General features: G+C 38.2%; 1 protein-coding gene across 4 annotated transcripts in view; it reads right to left on the bottom strand.

The window, feature by feature from the left end:
• Positions 1–9,204: 9,204 nt before the first annotated feature.
• Positions 9,205–18,087, bottom strand: part of FAT1 (FAT atypical cadherin 1) — a 103,238-nt gene continuing 94,355 nt past the window's right edge. For 2 of the 4 annotated variants that reach the window (XM_079305585.1, XM_079305586.1), the window contains exons 24-29: positions 17,811–17,921; positions 16,967–17,598; positions 16,583–16,720; positions 14,482–14,541; positions 11,825–11,860; positions 9,205–10,920 (exon numbers count right to left, since the gene is read on the bottom strand). In XM_079305585.1, the coding sequence (XP_079161711.1) occupies positions 10,298–10,920; positions 11,825–11,860; positions 14,482–14,541; positions 16,583–16,720; positions 16,967–17,598; positions 17,811–17,921 (1,600 nt within the window). In that variant the 3' untranslated portion in view covers positions 9,205–10,297. The remainder of the gene's footprint in view (positions 10,921–11,824; positions 11,861–14,481; positions 14,542–16,582; positions 16,721–16,966; positions 17,599–17,810; positions 17,922–18,087) is intronic. The other 2 variants (XM_079305587.1, XM_079305584.1) reach the window with 2 other exon arrangements.

The following is an 18,087-nucleotide window of genomic DNA, read 5'->3' as shown; positions in this document are numbered from 1 at the left end:
AATAGAAGGTTTATTTGATTTTTTTGTAAATCCCAACAAAATGACACTTCACAGAGTTTGGATTAATTTATATTGTGTAGAAATAAAAATACTTAGAAGGAATATTAAGAGGAAGAAAACTCTTCACCTATGATGTTCCCTGAAAGGGGAAGCAAAAATAATTCAGTTTTGCTTTTTGCATCCTCATAGTCCCTATGCTTTTGAGAGATTAAATTACTAAATTCAGGCTGTAGTTTGATATCAACTTCACCTGTGTTTTTTGCCAATGTAGTGCTAATATTTAAAATTAGACAAAGGAGGTATAACAGAAGGGGTGAAGTAGTAACAGAGGTTTTCAATTGCAACCAGTACTTTGCTGCCCATTACTTTCTTTTAAGATTTGACACTGCAAATTAACACATTGAGGAAACTATGCCAGAGTGCTCCAGCAGCAGTGATTTCTACTGGAGGAAATAACATTGTCAGGTTGCCTTAAAAAAGGATCGGGTTGGCTTAAAAAAAGCATAGAAGGAACTTCATTGTGGGACACAGCTGACAGTGCTGCCGTATAGAAACAGAGATGAAGAGCAGTTTCAGAAACAGGGAAGTAAAAATAACTTCTCCCTTGTTCAGACACCAAACTGAAAACTTCCTTCAGTACAGCTGTGTGAAAACTCCTTTATCTTGCTGAAATGAACACTGGAAAAAACCAACCAAAAATACCCTGAATTCAAGTGAACTTTTAGTCCATATTGAAAAACATCTTGTTTCATTTATTTAACAAAACAGTGAAGGAGCAGAACTAAAATAATTCATAAAAATGGGAGAAGGCACTAGTACAGCTCCTCTACATATTTTTTGACTGCTCCAAATTGCTAAAATGGTTTTCCTTTTTGTGCAAAATCTTGGTAAAACCTTGTTTTACATAAAGGACACTCCCCCCCCCTTTTTTTTTTTTTTTTTTTCTTTTTTTTTTTTAAATCCCCTGAACTGGCTGTTGTGTAAGCCTGTCTTTCAGGAAATGCTAATTTGGTTTTGTTTAGTCTCTTATTCTAATCTACTATTTCTACCTGAACCTGAATTTCTGTCCCTGGTTCCATAACTGATTGACAGCAGAAATGAGGGGCTTTTGTCCCCTAATGTTGATTATACTCCTAATGTCACAGTTCCCATGGGAGATCTGCTTTTTTGTTAGATAAGACCAAGCTGTTTGGATGAATATTTTTGATAATGGTCATGTTGGCAGGTGCTCTTTTGTCTCTTATGTTTGGGAACAAAGAAAACATTAAAAGATTGTACAGAGAATGTGCAGATGCCCAAACTGGTGCCATGTGATATGATTCAGTTCTCGTTTTACAAGCAGTGGACCACATTGATGGTTTAACAATCTCAGTTTAGCAGTCTCAATTGCTTGCTGCTGCTTCTACTATTAGTGTTTTCATTCTTTCTTAAAAGAATATGCATCTGTGAGAAGCTGCTACTTGGTTCATCTTGCTTGGTATCCTGGCTTTGCCAGTTTTTAATCTTGTGTTCCTGGAGAGGTTTGGCTCTGACTCTGAACACCTGGGTCTCTAATCCTGAAGTGGTTTAGAATTGTTGAGCCAGTGCCATATTGGCTTTGATACTGTTTATTCCCATTCACTAATATCTTTTTATTGTGTGATTTACATGTTAAGCCATTTGGAAAGCAGTGGAACAACTCAGCTTTTCCCACAGTGGACACAGATCCAGCAGTGAAGATATCTGTAGTCTTGATTTCTCCAAGGTTCCTGTTACACCTTGATCTTCCACTACTTTCATATTTATAGTTTCTCTGGCAGAACTTTCTGCTTTTAATGTATTTTAAAATAAACTTTAATTTTTGATGTCTGCAAATTGGTCCTCAAACACTTCGAGATTCTCTTACTTGCCGGAGTTTACTCCCTCTTTTCCTCTTTTTTTTTTTTTTTTTTTTTTTTTTTTGTGATTTCCTGCTTCTGGAGTTCATAGCTTTCCTTGCTTTCCTGTTGCTGTGCCATTCTCCTTTTCGTCTTTCAGCTCCTGCTGAAATGAATGGTACAAACTTGCTAATATAACATCTTCGTACACTCTGTGCTCCATTCTAAGAATTGCCTTTTTAGCTGCCTCTCTTGTCTCTCTTTAAAAAGTTTCTTCACTTCTGTGTTGTTTAGATGGTTTTGATCATGGCAGTTACAAGTTTTGGCTTTTGATGCTCGTTCAAGGCTTAGTTTTTAAACTATTTTCTTAAGTACTATTTCTTCAGCAGTGTCAGTAGTCATTGGGAACAGCAAGGCACAAGTTAAAAAGTTGATTTGGCTCTTAGGGGCTCAGGGTGTGTTTTCTGCAGTGGAGGAGCCACTGACAGGGCTGAAAGGTGTGTGGTGCATCCTGTGGATGGGCATGAAATAGCCACACAGGTGGGAACAGGGAGACCATAGGGACCCTGCTGATCCTGAGGGAAGATACCATAGAGTTAAGCTTGTGGGAAATAAACTGTAAAGGGAAATATGGAGAAATAAACTCATTAATTTTGAATTGTCTTGGAAAGTTCTGTTCAGAGGATTCCTTCTTAAATTTTGTTGTCTTTGAGAATCTGTATGTGAACTGTTCAATATACCCTTCATACTTAGAGCATCTTGTTATCTTAAAGTCTGTAAAGAGATAGACAAAGCTTGTTTGTTACAAGCTTTCCTTTAGATTTTAACCCTCTTGTGAGAGTTTGGCCAAGTTAGATACTCCTGAGTCTTTTACCTGAAGATCATTCTTTTCTGTACAGGCTACTAAAATGGATTGGATTGAACAATTTTTTGGTAAATTTTTGATTAAAGCAAATATGAATATGTGGAAGATATTTCTGCCTTTTCCTAAGAAAATTTGACTAATTATAGCCAAACCCCCCAACAAAGAGCCCCAAACAAACACTCTAACTTCACTCCAGATACAGGGAAATAATCTCTAGCATTTAAAATACAGCACAACTGTATATTTTCCTTGTTTGAGAGGTGACTCAGTAATATCTGAATTCGGATACAGCTGGAGCTGAATGTCAGCTCCTTAATGCAAGACCTGTTCCCCACTTGTTCCACCAAAAGTGTGAATATCATTACCTTCTGGAGATATAAATCCAGCCCTCCTTTCTGTGTGTTTGTGCTGTTGGGCAAAGTGGCTCTAGGTTGTTTAGCAGGGCTTTGGCAACAGAATTTATTAACCTCAACTAGAGCAGAAGAAATGGAGGAGAAATGAGCTGCTGTCCCCATGGGGCTGAGGAGTTAATTTTGAGTCTGCCTCACAGTGTTAAAATGTTGGTTGTGGGACCTTTAGGGTGGCCAGTAGAAAAATCATGGCAGTGATGCATATGGATTCTTAAGACCTGGCCTACTGAAAGACTTTGAAACCATTATTAGGATATACTTTCTTGGCCTTAAAGCAAAACCTCTGTCTGCCTCAGCTGCCCTCTACTTTCAGTAGCTCTGATTTTCAAAATTCCTCACATTTTGCTTCTATGCATACCTGAGTCTGAGCTGGTAAGTTCCTGCTTTGGTTTGCTGTGTGTTTGCATGGTTTCAGTGTTAGTAGTTCCTTTTTCTGTAGTTGTTTTGTTGCTTTTGTTTTCTTGGGACATCAGGTGCATCTTTTGTCTCTATCTTCTCTGCTGCCCAGGTTAGATGGCTTTCTGGCTTCCTCAGCCTCCTCCAGCTCTTGAGGAAGGCAGCCAGTGAAAGATGTGGATTTAACACTTTAGGTGTCTAATCCAACTCAGCCAAAGTGAACTTCTCTGACTTTCTAGGTATTTCTGAACAGCTTCACTGAGTTTTTGGAGGTGAGTTCTAGGGAATTTTAGTGGTACTGGATAGTGTTTAGCTTTAAACAAAAAAAAGCTCAATGCATGCAATCAGTCTGCAGTTGTGAGCTTAATTATTTTTTTAGCCTTTTTCTTTGTGAATTTAGATATGTTTTTCCCCAGTGAATGTCAAAGCAGAAGTTTTTGTTACCTAAATGGCCATCATGAGGTATTAGTTATTTAAACAGGAGGCCCTTGAACTTTTATGCTATAAATTACTGTCAGTGCTTCAAGTTCTCTAGAAAAAGATGAAATTACAAAATAAACTTTTTGATGCAGCAGCATAATCTTTCCCTATGTATTTCTTCAAAGTTAAATTCAAGCTCTGAAAGCAATTCATCTTGCTTAGCATGTTTTCCAATTGGGACCCTGGGGATTAAGGATAGGATGACTCATTCACATAATTGGGCTTCTCAGTGCTTTTCCTCACATTGAAGGTTTTAACTCAAAGCATATAAGAGTATAAGAAACTGAGAAATGACCATCTGCAGCAAAAAGTCTAGAAAGGCATATGGCTTAGCTTTGATAATGCTAAATGAGACTGTTTGCTCTTGTTCTAAGGTCATGTTCTTATTGATAGCCTTGACTCCTGGGTGACTGGTTCCAGTGCTAACTTGTTTATGTGTGAGGTTTTGGATGTGTGTTACCAGGTTTAGCAATGGACATTGGTAATTAATAAGCTTTTGATTACCAGCAAGTTTCCTCCTTACATGAGGAGAAATAATTGTAATTATCTTTCTCTTAAACTTTTTTTCTGTAAGATCAAAGCAAAGATCCCATTTTCTGCTTTGCAACTGTACTGGATATTTCAATATGCTTCTCTGATTTTTATTCTCCCCAGTGCAGCTGTGGAAGAATGAGTAATGTGCCAAAATTTGTCTGCTACAGCATGCTTGGTTTAATGGGGACTTCATCTATTTAGTATTTTTATGAAGGCTTGGGCAGGCTTGAAGGCCATTTAATGCTAAAAATTGGCAAGAGCTATGAAAAGAAACAGAGGCACCCACCTCTTGGTTGTCTACATGTGGAGTGTGTGCAGAGCTTTCAGTGAAGCATGCAGACTCCTTGTGTGGAGCCTGCAGGTTCCTTGGTGTGGATGTTCACAGCTGATGTGTGCAGAGCTGTGATCCAGACAGTGCTTGTGAATCATAGAATTGTTTGGCTTGGAAGACACCTGAAAGATCATCTAATTGCAAGCCCTTGCCGTGGGCTGGGACACCTCTCACTAGACCAAGAGTCCCATAGAGTCTGGCTTTGAACACATCCAGGCATGGGGCATCCACAACTTCTCTGGGCATCCTCTTCTAGTCTGTTATCATCCTCACAGTAGGAAAAAAAAAAGGTTCCCTTATGACTCGTCTAAACCTACTTTCTTTCAGTTTGATGTCTCTTGTCCTGTCACTACAGGCTTTTGTAAAAAGTCCCTCTCCATCTTTCTTGTAGGTACCCTTCAGGGAATGCCACAATCAGCTCACCCCAAAGTCTTATCTTTTACATCTTAAACAATCCCAATTATCAGTCTTTGGTCATAGAAGAGGTGCTCCATCCCTCTGATTAACTTGGTGGCCTCGTCTGGACCTCCTCCAACAGATCAATGTCTTTCCTGTGTTTTGGACCCCAGAGCTGGACACAGGGAGGGTCTCACCAGAGCAGAGCAGATGATCAGAATCCCCTCCATCCCTGCTGCCCACACTGTTCTGGATGCAGCCCAGGACCTGTTTAGCTTCCTGGGCTGCAAGGGCATGCATGGATGGCTCATATCCAGCTTCTCATCCAGCAGCACACCCAAGTCCTTCTTGGCAGGGCTGCTCTGGGTCTATCCATCCTCACCTAGCTTGTTTTCATAAATAGTAAGTATTATTGAGTGCTAAGTATTACATTATTATGTATTACATAAATATTAAATAGCACTGGTCCCAGTATGGACCCCTGAAGGACACCACTTCTGATGTCCATCATGAGTCTGAGCTGTTGACCACTGTGACCAGTCAACCAATTCCTTATCCACGTAACAACCTACCCATCAAATCCATCTTTCTCCAATGCAGAGAAAGATTTTGTGGGGGATCCTGTCAAAGGCTTCACAGAAATCCAGATAAACAACATCTGTAGCTCTTACCTCCAGCACAGAAGGATGAAGAAAAGGCTGAATTACTCAAGAGCTTTTCTGCCTCAGTCTTCAATGGAAACCTCTTTTCCTATACCTCTCAAGAAGGTGGACAGATGGGGACTGGAGGAGCAAAGCCTCTCCAATTGTAAGTATAGATCAAGGAGGAGTCTGAATGTACATAAGCTAGTGGGTCCCAATGAGGAACATCCCAGAACCCTGAGGGAATTGGCTGATGTAGTTGTCAAGGCACACTCCATGACATTTAAAAAGTAATGGCAGTCAGATGAAGTCCCAGGTGACTGGAAAAAGGGAAATAGTGCCCATTTTTAGACAGGGTAGAAAGAAAGACCCTGAGAATTACCAACCTGTCAGCCTCACCTCTGTGTCTGGAAGGTCATGGAACAGACTATCCTAGAAGCTATGCTAAAGGCACAGGGAGGTGATTGAAGGCAATCAGCACGGCTTCTCCAGGGGCAAAGTTGACAGGCACTGTGTGTTATTCAGTTATTCATCACTGCTCTATCAGCAGGCAGGGGTCAGACATGAACCCTTTGTACAACACAGACTAGTTCCTGCAGCTGTCTTCCTTCAAGGGCTTTACAGGTAGATTCAAGGAGGAAGCAGAACATTTCTTCCTACCCCTCTACTCCAAAATGGTGCTTGCAGTTAGAGATTTCATACCTTCTTTGGCTTGAGTGGATCCAGGTTTGTGTTCCTTGGGCAGTGCAAGAACTCTCCTTGGATGTGGTTTCTTGGGACATGGAGGCCATGGCAGAACAGGGAACAGTGGAAAAACAATCTGAGTAAATATCCTTGGAGAAGGGGCCCAAATCTGCTACTCTGGTCATGTTCCTTCTACTAAGTATATATGCCTGCATCCTGGAGTTCTCAGTCCAGGTGTGTTAAATGTTGAATGAAAGAAGTTTCATAGGGCTGGCTGTTGTTTCTACCTCAGTTACTCCTAATCAGGTAGAATTGCAGTTTGTTCTTTGCTTCAAGGCTAAGTGACATTTCATTCACTCAAAATGTGAATGGACAAAGCAGCAATGAGCTTGACTCAAATCTGCTCATTAAAACTTTTCATTCTACTAGCTCATAAGTATTTTAAAATTAAAAAAAAACCCCACCAAACCAAAAACAAACAACCAAACAAAACATCCATGGGGGACTTAACTACAGTTCAGCAAAGGGCCAGTAGGATGATTAAGAGACTGGAGCTGCTTTTATATGAGAGTCTGAGAGAACTGAGGTTGATCAATCTGGGGAAAAAAGAAGACTCAGTGGGGAACTTAATGATGTTTATAAATACCTGATGTGAAGCTGTAAAGGCAGAGACAGACTCATCCCAGTGGTGCCTTTTGGCACAGTAAGAAAGAATGGGCATAAATTGAAACACATGAAACTACATCTCAACATGAACCTCTTGCTGTGACAATGTGAGGACAGATGAACACTGGAATAGTGAATGTGTGACTTCACTGTAATTCCTTATTTTAAAATGTTTGGCTTGTAAAATAATTCACATGGCCAATGCTTTTGAATGTGCTGGACTGCTGTTGAGTGGAAAAGCAATGCTCTGCTGTATCAGTTTTAATTGGGTTTAAAATGTCACCAGCTTCATCTGGTGTATTGCTGTAGCTCTGTGTGGGAAAAATAGGTTTGATTCCACTTACTAGACCTGAATTAAGCAATAAGAGCTCCCCACAAAGGGAGCATTTGTCCAACATGTCCTTGCTTTACTCACCAACAGCAAAGCTGTTGAAAGCTGACGAGTTGAAAATGCCTGCTATTTTCATAAGTGAGTGTTATGATGCAGCCTTATTTTCTGCTGTGAAGTATAACCTTGATGTTGCATGTTGCCTAGCAGCAGTTCTTATGAAGAGTAAAAAAAAAACCCATACATATATATATATATGCATTCTGATACTTTCAGCAAAACATCTTACACCTACAAGGAATTTCATCATAGAATAATGAGACATTGTTCCTTTTCAGTTTGATGTTCTATGTTAGCCTTCAGTTCACAGTACTACATATCAGTGTATATTTAAGTGTTGATATTCCTGTCCTTTACAACACCTCTCCATTTTAAAAATCTGTCTTCAGGCCTTTCTTCTGCAAATGAATAACTTTAGAAAATGCCCTTGCAAGGCAGGTTTTCATCTTTTCTGGGAATCCTTATCAACTGAGAAATGATAAAAATTTGTGCAGTGTCTTCCTCTTGCTGACTCCTGAGACTCGTTCCTACTGAGTAGCAGATATTAAGGAATCTTGAGCAGAACTTCCACTAAGCTTCAACTTCCTCACTCAAGATGAGCCTTAAGCAGTGATGTGAGGTACTACAGTGTGTGACACCCTCTGCTCACAGTTCTGTAAGATTCTTCTAAAGCTACTAATTAATAAAATTCTAGGAGTCTGATGTACAAAAGGCTGCACAGCCAGACTGTGGGTTTAAACCTATTGATGGTTTAGTCTTTTTACTTAAGTCATGAGATTCTTAACCTGCATATGGGCAAGTTAACACAGGAATGTCAGTGCCTGGATGTGTCCTGTAATCTACCCAATTTCCATTATACAGCTGCCAAGCTGGGAGTTGTTCCATTTTGTATATAAATAGCACTCCAAATACAGTACCCTGCTCCCCTAGATGGTAGAAGGCTGAGGCTCAGCTCTCATGACAGAGAGAATCTAATATTGTATATTTCTAGGCTACAGAACTTTATGACGGTAGGAACAAAATGGAGGTGGAGCTGAAAGAATTCCAGGCTATATTAAAAATTCACTAATGTGCCAGGAAATCTGTTCTGAACTTAAAAAGCATCCCTCAAGCAAGAGGCAGAAGACAGTTACATTATTCCTTTAGCTTACCATCAGGCCAAATTTATGCTAGAGAACTCTGCTACAGGCTTTGTTCTTCTCTAGTCAGAAAAGCAGCTGGGTAATAAACAGGAAAACTGCATTCCACCTTTACTTCTTGAAGGTAAAATTCTAGTGAAAACTTCATGTAAGAAATTGCAATTGAAATATCACTGCAGGAAACGACCAATTATTTAGCAGAAAGACAATGGCATGGCCATTTCAGCATGAAGGTGCACAATCAAGGGGTAACTAGTCATGAAAGTTCAGTGATAAAGGAAGGGAGAAACTGCTTTAAAGATCCTGATGATTTTTTTTGGTACAGTTTTGTGACTTGAGGAAAAAAATAAAAAAATCAGGAATTTACATAGCTGATATTATATGTTTAAAGAAAAATGCAAACTACCGAAAAGGCTACTGCAGTTTGATACCCATCAATCTTTATTCAGACTGGCCCGATTACTTTTAAAAACACCATTAAGCAGACACACACTGCCATCTTGTGAGCATCTCTAACACAGCTGCAGGCTGATTTTGGAGGAGAGGAAAACGAGTTGCTTGGAGCAAGTAACTTAATACAGTACAAAACATATACAGACTTAAAAAATGCTGCACTGAATGCTTTGTCAATGGTATATTATATAATAGAGATACACAGAGCAAAGCTAAAGTATTTTATTAATAATTTATTGTCAGTAAGAAAGACTGGCTAATGGTAATTTTCAGTAAAAACCTTTACAAGACCATTGGATCACAAATATACAGACACTATAAAAACTGTGTCATGGTGGTTTTGGTTCTAAACTGGTATGTAGAGGGTCCCCAACACACTTTCCAAGAAGGGAAAAAAATGTTTACAGTTCTAAAATACAGCAACCCATTTAAGACATTTCCATATAGCTGACCCAGAAAAATATCAGACCTAATGTATGTACAATTGAAATTGTGTCAATATGTTTAATGTTTTACAATGAAATGTCAAACCTTCGTTTTCAGGGGAATACATCCAGTGATGCCCTGATTATAATAAGTCAGGGTGCTCATTTTTAATGGCACACTAACACCACTAGCTTCAGTGGAAAACAAATTCACAAAATATCTACAAAATCTAGTTAAAACTATTAAAATCAAAACTGTACATAAAATTTACAAAAAGTAGGAGAAAATTAATTGCATTAGAACTATATAAATATATGCATCATGCTAACATGGAAAAGTGGTATGTGATTTTTTTTTTTTAAACATAGAACAATGTAAATACATAAAGGATGCTCAGAAATGGCACAACCAATGGAAATCTTGGAAGTTTCCAAAAAGAGTAGGTCAGGAAATGGAAAAAGGTTCATTGAGTGAAATGAACTGCATGATCCAATGCTGCCATGCCAGTTTAGCTCACTGAAACAAAAGCATTCACCATTGCTGGAAAAGAAAAAAAAAAGAAAAAAGAAAAAATGAAAATTGTTCTAGATTTGATAAAGTTTCTTAGAGTCCAGGCACTTTTGTTGAGTGTGTCAGACTTCTGTATGCTGCTGGGAATCCAGTGGAGGAATTTTCACATCCTCGAAGTGACCATCGTCTCCACTCTCGTAGTCACTCATCATGACTTCAGACTCCATCTCACAGCATGCCGACACATCCGAGCAGGAGGCTGTGGAAGCGTACACAGACATGGACATGCTGTCTACAGGGGGTGCTTCAAAGTCCTGGCTGAAGCCCAGCGAGTAGGGAGCGTACGGCTCCCTGTAGCTGCCGCCGCCGCCGGGTGCGCTCTGAGGTTCTGACATGTCTGCAGGGTAGTGATGGGGAAGGTACTGGTTCAGGTTAAACCTCTGCCTGCTCCTTGCAGAAGAACCCAAGCTACCTACGGCTGGCATGTCTCTGGGTGGCTGTATTGACTCAAACTGGTCGCTGTATTCGGGTGGTAACGGTGGAAGCTCATCAGGTGCAGGGAAGTCATCAGGTGGAGGTGGAAAATCACTCTCTATGTCATAACCACCAGGGTAATAGTCTGTATCAATGGCATTTGGATCTGTGTAGAGGGGAGCTGATTCCTCAACCACTTCATAATTCGGATACTCTTGGATACCTGGCAACTGAACACTTGGCATCCAATCTGAAGTATCCCAGTGATAACCTGAAAAGTTCATTAAAAAAAGGAAAAAAGTATTACTATCCTGTATTCAAATCAGTCTGAACTGAAAAACCAACACATGTATTAAGACAATGCAATCACTGTGATTAGGACACTATTTGTTAATCAGCAGTTTGCCCTGGTTGCACAAAAGACATTCCACACAACTTTATGCCATGCATGAGAGAGTGCATCATTCACACTTGAACTTTTCCATTTTCTCAGACATCACACCTAACATGGGAAGAGCTGTAGTCACCTACGGAATGTGCTGTCACAATACATAGTTGTTCCCTGGATAGCACAGAATCAATACCTGGTGCAGCTAAATACTTAATTGTTGCTGAGTAATTAGTTAGAGTGATAACAAAGGCCCATTTTTTCTTAAGAAGATGTTTAGCATATATAACCCACAACTTTCTTACATAAAAGAAGCAATTTCTATTTGGTAAAGTGTTCAGACCATTTAAAGTGACTCTGCTGCTCAAGCAAATTATAGAGTTAGTTTCACAAAATGCTGTTAAGCTGTACAGGAACACCTCTGATAAAAAAATTTTTGTTATTAGTAAATACATTCCACATTCAACTACAAGAACAAAACAGGAAAATCAAGCTTAATCATGCAAAAATGACTGGACTTGATCCTCTCTTGCCAACTCCTGTTGAATAAGTTTGTATTGTCTGGTGGAAACTATATGGAAGCCTAAACTATCTAAAAACGAATAATTTCTCTCATCACCAATTAAACACCAATTAAAAAATATACTGTCATAATATAGTGCAAATCTAGTAAAGAAAAATCACTGCAGACAAATGCACAGCAAGCAACTGATAGTAAGTCTGTGTTAAAACCAAATATTAACAGAAATATTTTTGTGAACATCATTGAACTGCATGCACAAGTCACCTCTTGAATTGCTGAGGTCAGGAACAGCAAAAGATTCTTTAGGTGGCAGAATAAGAAGAAAAAGGAGAAAACATCTGTAGTTAGGAATCAAATAGCAGAACCAATATGCAGACAAACAATGACTAGTCACTACGACATTCACACTGCTTTTGTCTAGTTTAATTAGCAATACAGAAGTATTTTTAAAAAAATTCTTCCAGGCTTCTTATTTGTCAAAACTTGTTAATATAGCTACTGAATTAATGTACAGCCCATCTAGGAAACAGCTGTCTTGTGGTAAAACCTGCAGTCTGGAGTTTACTGAAATCCTTCTATCAGTATATTCAGGACTTCTGCTACACAGAGTAACAGGACTTAATTTTCTTCTTTCCTTAAATCTACCCTTGTGTTTTGATACAGGGCTCCATCTATTGGTACTCACACTTTGAAGTGTTTCTCAAGTATCAAGGTATCTCTTCCTTTAGTGTCTGGCTTCCATACATAAAGCACTGGGAAACCTGCCTCCCTTTGTACAGCAATTCCAACAAGTCATGCTCAGCAGAGAACTGCCCTGTGTTATCTGACAAATATTAAACCTTTCTGCCTTCAGGAATTTATATTCCCTATTAAAGTCTCTAAGGATGAATGATGCCTATCCTAACAGCAGAATCTTCTAAGAATTCACACTTTCATCTGCTGGAAGACTGAAGGGACAGAGGCTGACTCTTTGGAAGAAATTTCCGGTTTCTAAGCTTGCCTAGCCCAGAGAAGAAAAATACTGTTCAGACTAATGGAGATGTCAGTCTGAGCTCTGAGACTTTTAAAATATCCCTGGTCTCAACTCCAGGGGATGGTTCTGATCACTAGTCTGCTTAGAAGATAACATTGTTTGTATTTCCTGGGAAATTGGTTTCAAAACAAAAGCCAACCAGGCTTTAGAATTTAGAGCACTTTTACCAAGGAATGGAGAGATCTTGGTTTTCCTCTTCTTCTGAGGCAAAGGGCCTTTAACATAAATGACAGAAACACAAACTAGAACCAGATGTGCCCATCTTTATGTGACAATCTGCTAGATTGAAGCTATATCTTCTCTTGCACCCAGCTTCTCTGATTTCCACCAAGCTACAACCCGAGAAGCAGTGCAGAGAATACAGGCCTAAAACTGTCCTACAATGAGCAGAACTCTTTACCTAAGATGCTTTGAAAGAAGAAATGCTTATTAAGAGCAGAAACTTCCAAATGTTAAGAAGCAGCTGTGTAGCACATATTTAATTTCCCTATGACTGCAGTGCATGTTTGTATTTATCTTAAAGTGATACTAAAACACCAAACCATACTTTTATCTTTGACTTGAGAACTACATCTATAATTTTTAGATTCCACCAATTAAAATCTTAGAGAAAATCTGAATCAGTTGTTAAATATTTCCCCTGGTAGATTTGGCCTCTTTTACTCCTGTAATTCTCCCATTCCCAAGTACTGTCCATTGCTGTTTTTCTGCACTGAGGACTATTGTCTATAGGTACACATTAATGAAATGGCACCCTCATTAATGAAATACCCTAAAGTAATTGGAAGTCCTTGCATTTGTCTACTTTCTTTTGTATCTGTATAAATTAAAAAGGGTACTTCAGATAACAAACCAAAGTGAAACTTCAGCTACTAAAATAGATTTTATGTTCTTACAATGGCTTCATTTTAAGTAGGACTTAGTATAGAAAACATTAGTTTTGTAGTCTGTATCTAGAAATAGGAAGCACAGATTGGATGTTATTTCAGAAAAAACCTCTGTGAACTCATGGTCATGGAGTGAATCACTTGCCTTTTACTGGAACTTAAAGTACTATTTAGTCAAGTAAAACAATAGTTAACATTTGTATAGACTCATTGGCACTTCTATTACTACTATTGTTTTGCAAAGAGTTTGAGTTTCCCAGAGTGGTTAGTTTTCAAATGTTAGAGAAATGAAATAAAATACCATTGAAAATGCCTACCCTGCCCCTTTCTAACTTCCAAATACCTACTAGACACACACACACACACAAATATATGTGTGCATACATATACCCAAACATACATTTTAGCTACTGTTGTAAGGCTGCATAGTAACAAACTCCTTAAACTGAGGAGGATAAATTGAGGAGCATGTGTATGGCTATATCTCAGCTACAGACAAAAAAATGATTTTTTTCAGTTTAAGAGACAGATTGATCTGAAGACCAAGGAAGTGAGTACTGACACTAGACCATTCTGATTCTGGTCAGCTGGACAAGGTATCAACAGGTGTGGGTGGGAGAAGAAAAGGAAGCAGAGGCTGCTGCTGTTTCATCTACAGTGCTGCATGTATTTGCCTTTGATGTTGTCTCAATTCTGCTGCCAGCTTTAGTATGAATACTTTCAGAGAGAGTGAGCACCAAGATCTTTTTATGTCAATCCCTTTTTTCCCAAGAAAACACACTTTGAAACCTGTTCACAAGGCATCTACAGCATAGGCAAGAAAATATTAACAGATATACAATATATAAATATATTTTTTGCTGTAACTTATCAGAATGTCTAAATAAATCATATTTTATAATTCACATCTGGCTAGGACTACGTAACTAGAAGACAATGCAAGAAGACAAACGTGCATTATGCTGCCAAAGCAGTAAATAAATATGAAAATATGTATATACCTTCTTTTTCCACCGAGTCAACAACAGCATTGACAAGGTGTATTACAGTCACTATGGAAGCTTGTAAAAGGTATAAAAGGAGCAAATTAAAACAAACCTATAGTTAGTATCACTTTAAACAGCACACAGATACACATAAAAAACCCCATCAACACTGTGAAACTTCAGTTTGTTACTATTTTATACAGCAAGATTATTGCTATACATACACATTTACTCTCAGTCTAGAGAGTAGTTGCATGTAATACATCAAACACGTATCTAAAGCTCAATTTTATTCTTCCTAAACATACAGAATACTAGTACTTGTTCTAGTGAAGCACATTTTGCATGAGCACAAGGCTATTTGTGTTAGAATTTCTGAAATGTTGCCTAAATATATTCATTTGCATAATACTTTATCTACATAGCAACAAACTACACTTTTCTAAAGGCTTGTGTTGGGTGAATTACGGATTATTGCATTAGACTTCTCCTTTAAAAATGTAAACTATGTTTCCTCCCTACCAATGAAAGATATGGAAAAGAAATTTTCCCTGAAATGAACAAAAAGCATCAAATATGAAAAATACCTACTGAAAATTTCAGTTACTCATCTACTTAAGTCTTTTATGAAGTAGAGATATCACAGTAGGGAAACCAAAGTCAGGCTGTTACATGCGTTTTTAAAAAACCCTAAACTTAAATGAATGTATTTTTTATGTTTTCCCTTTCCCTCAAGATAGTTTTGGAATGGAGAAAGATTTATTCTTATATGGTAAAATGAAGTAAGCACATGCAACTATTTTGCACAGCTCAGGGATTAAATATCAAGCTAATAAATTCTGCATCTACCAAAATGGAAGGAAGGAATAGTATCTGCAGATGCTACAGCTATTTCTCTTAAAATGATGTATTAATGAGTAATAAATACATGACAGGAAATGGGAAAAAGAATATACTAAACATATGAGACAGTGAGGAGGAGAGAACAACATGTACAACACAACACTTAAAACCACAGGAAAAAAAGCTGGAAGTTGGTATCAGGTCTACTGATAAAATGAAGCATACCATTTTACTTTCACCAATCATTAAAACAGATAGGTTTTTTCATGCTGTTAATAACAAATCACTCTACTTCATTAAGAAGCAGAATGTTCTTTATTCCTAAGCTAAAAGAATTGCAAGTTCTTTTTTACCAGGCAGAGACAAAAGCAGAAAATGGAATAAAGAATCAAAGCACACCTTAACTTAGCAAATTAAGTTAGGACACAACTGTGGCTTTGTCCAGTCAGTATGACATGTTTCTGAATACATAGATGCATTCATATAAACTATAAAAGCATCTGTCATCACAATGGAAAAGACATCCATTGATTATATTTTGATGGACTTGAGGTGTGATCAAAATATTTATATTTTTATATTGGCTTTTTTCCAATGTATGAAATGTTTTTATGAATTCATTTCAGTCATGGTGAAAGCCAAACATACTGTTCTATTACAACAAAATTCCTTTTTGTGTGGTTTCCTTCATTACTAAAGTAATCAAACTTACAAGCAATCCCTTAAACTCTGCTCTCACTCAGAACTGATCTGATCCATATGGGAGCTGAGGTCGCAGCAAGAAAAAGAGAAGGAAACAAATGAAACTGTAACACCAGAAAGCTTTTTACCGAGAGCTGAACAGCAAAGTGGAAGTTATATTTGTGCAGAGGCCATTTTTTAAACTGTATTCTTTAAACTGTATTCTTTAAACTGTATTCTTTAAACTGTATTCTTGCATAAGGTGATAACTAAGGATAACCTAGGACAGTTTACCAAATTCTAATAAGTTTTAAGCACAACTTGAGCTGCATTTTCACTGTAATACTCTAACAGCAGAATGATCACATATAATTTTAGGGTAAAGTAATTAACAGTTGGTGTAGAGATAGGTAAAATATTTTTAAAAATTAACAGATCTGGGTATTAACATAAGTAAATACAAATATATATTAAATAAGCTATATTAATATATATTCAATAAATGTAAATCCTATTGTTACTAAGAGATACAGATGCAAAGACAGAACAAATGAACATCAGCAGTGGTACAGAACGATTGAATTTCACATACCATTGTCATCACATGATTCAGACTGGAAGGAGCTGAGAGACTGGACCTCAGACATGCTTTCTCTAGCACTGTAAGGATGGGAGTTCTTTTCATCCAGAGGCTTCTTAGAAAGGCAGGGGTCAAGATCTACTACTTTAGCTGAAAGAAAAAGTTTCAAGTGAGACAATGAATAGATTCCAGATTAAAGAATCAAAACAATTTAAAGTTGAGATCTGCACATTTTTACAAAACTTAGTAGAGCATGAAGGCTGATCAGAGACAAAACTCAGTAAAGTCAAATGCCTTTTGTACTCTAAAAGGTATAAACAGAGACTTTGCACTCATATTAAAATAGTACCAGCACACACATTTAACAGGAAAATAAAAAATAAGAACATCTCTTACTGTCATAGTCAAAATCCCAGCTGGGTTTCTGTATTGAATCACTGTCCGAAGGCGAGTTGGAGGGAGGTGGAGGTGGCAAATTTGGTGCAACACTGCAAACAGCTACAGCTTTCCGGTGACCATGCACAGAATCTGGGTTAAAAGTACTGAACTCGGGGTGCTCAGGGATAGCAGACCCTTCAAAAGAATTCCTGTCAAGATTGTTCCTGGAATCGCTTGGAATGCTTGGAGTGTACGAAATGGGACGAACAGGAACCTGTGGCGGGATGTCAGAATAGATGTTCTTATTCAATTTTGCATCAAAACATGGTCTTTGCAAGAAGGCTGTCGTAGCTCCCAGCTGCTTGTCTTCAGGTTCTGGCTGGTGCTTCTTCTTTCTACTAACCACTTTGCGGCACACAACAAAAATCACAACTAACAAGAAGATTCCTGCGATGAAAACAATAATCCCAATCACTTCAGCTAAGCTGATGTTCCAAGATGTTGAAACGTATTTATTAAGAACAATGTCTGTGCAGTGTTTGCCTCCAAATCCATGACTGCAGTTGCAGTGATAAGAACCATAGGTATTCTCACAAAGGGCACCATTGAGACACGGGTTTTCTACACACTCATCGACATCAGTCAGGCACCTATCAGAAACAGAGCACAGCAGTGATGTTTAGTTTGCATCAGTAGTCTTTGTTGCAACCTTGTTCTCAACAATTTTAGATATATTTATTATAAGGTACTGCATGCTAACATCCATTTAGCTATTTTATCAACATCCCAGATTTCAACCAGTTTGAACTGTTAATCTGTTAATCATACTACTAAAATTCAATGTATGTGGAATGCTACCTACCTCTCTCCACGAAAGCCTGCTTCACACTCACAAACAGGTCCATCCAAACTGTCAATACACTTGCCACTGTTTTTGCAAGGATTGTCTTTGCAATATGGACCCAGCTGGCATCTGCAATGGCAAAACAAACAAAAACAGCTGAAGATTACCTTACTGCAAGTCAGTTTATAAGGTGGTATTCAGAGCTGCAACATAGGGCTTTTGTTAACTTCAGCCAGCTCCAGTGTGTCTCAAAGTCTGAGCTATAAGTAGGAAACAGATAAAAATGGAAACAGAA

This window comes from Erithacus rubecula (genome assembly GCF_903797595.1).
Source record: "Erithacus rubecula genome assembly, chromosome: 5".
Lineage (NCBI taxonomy): Eukaryota > Metazoa > Chordata > Aves > Passeriformes > Muscicapidae > Erithacus > Erithacus rubecula.
Note: the sequence above shows the minus strand (reverse complement) of the source record. Positions and strands in the feature narration are given on the sequence as shown.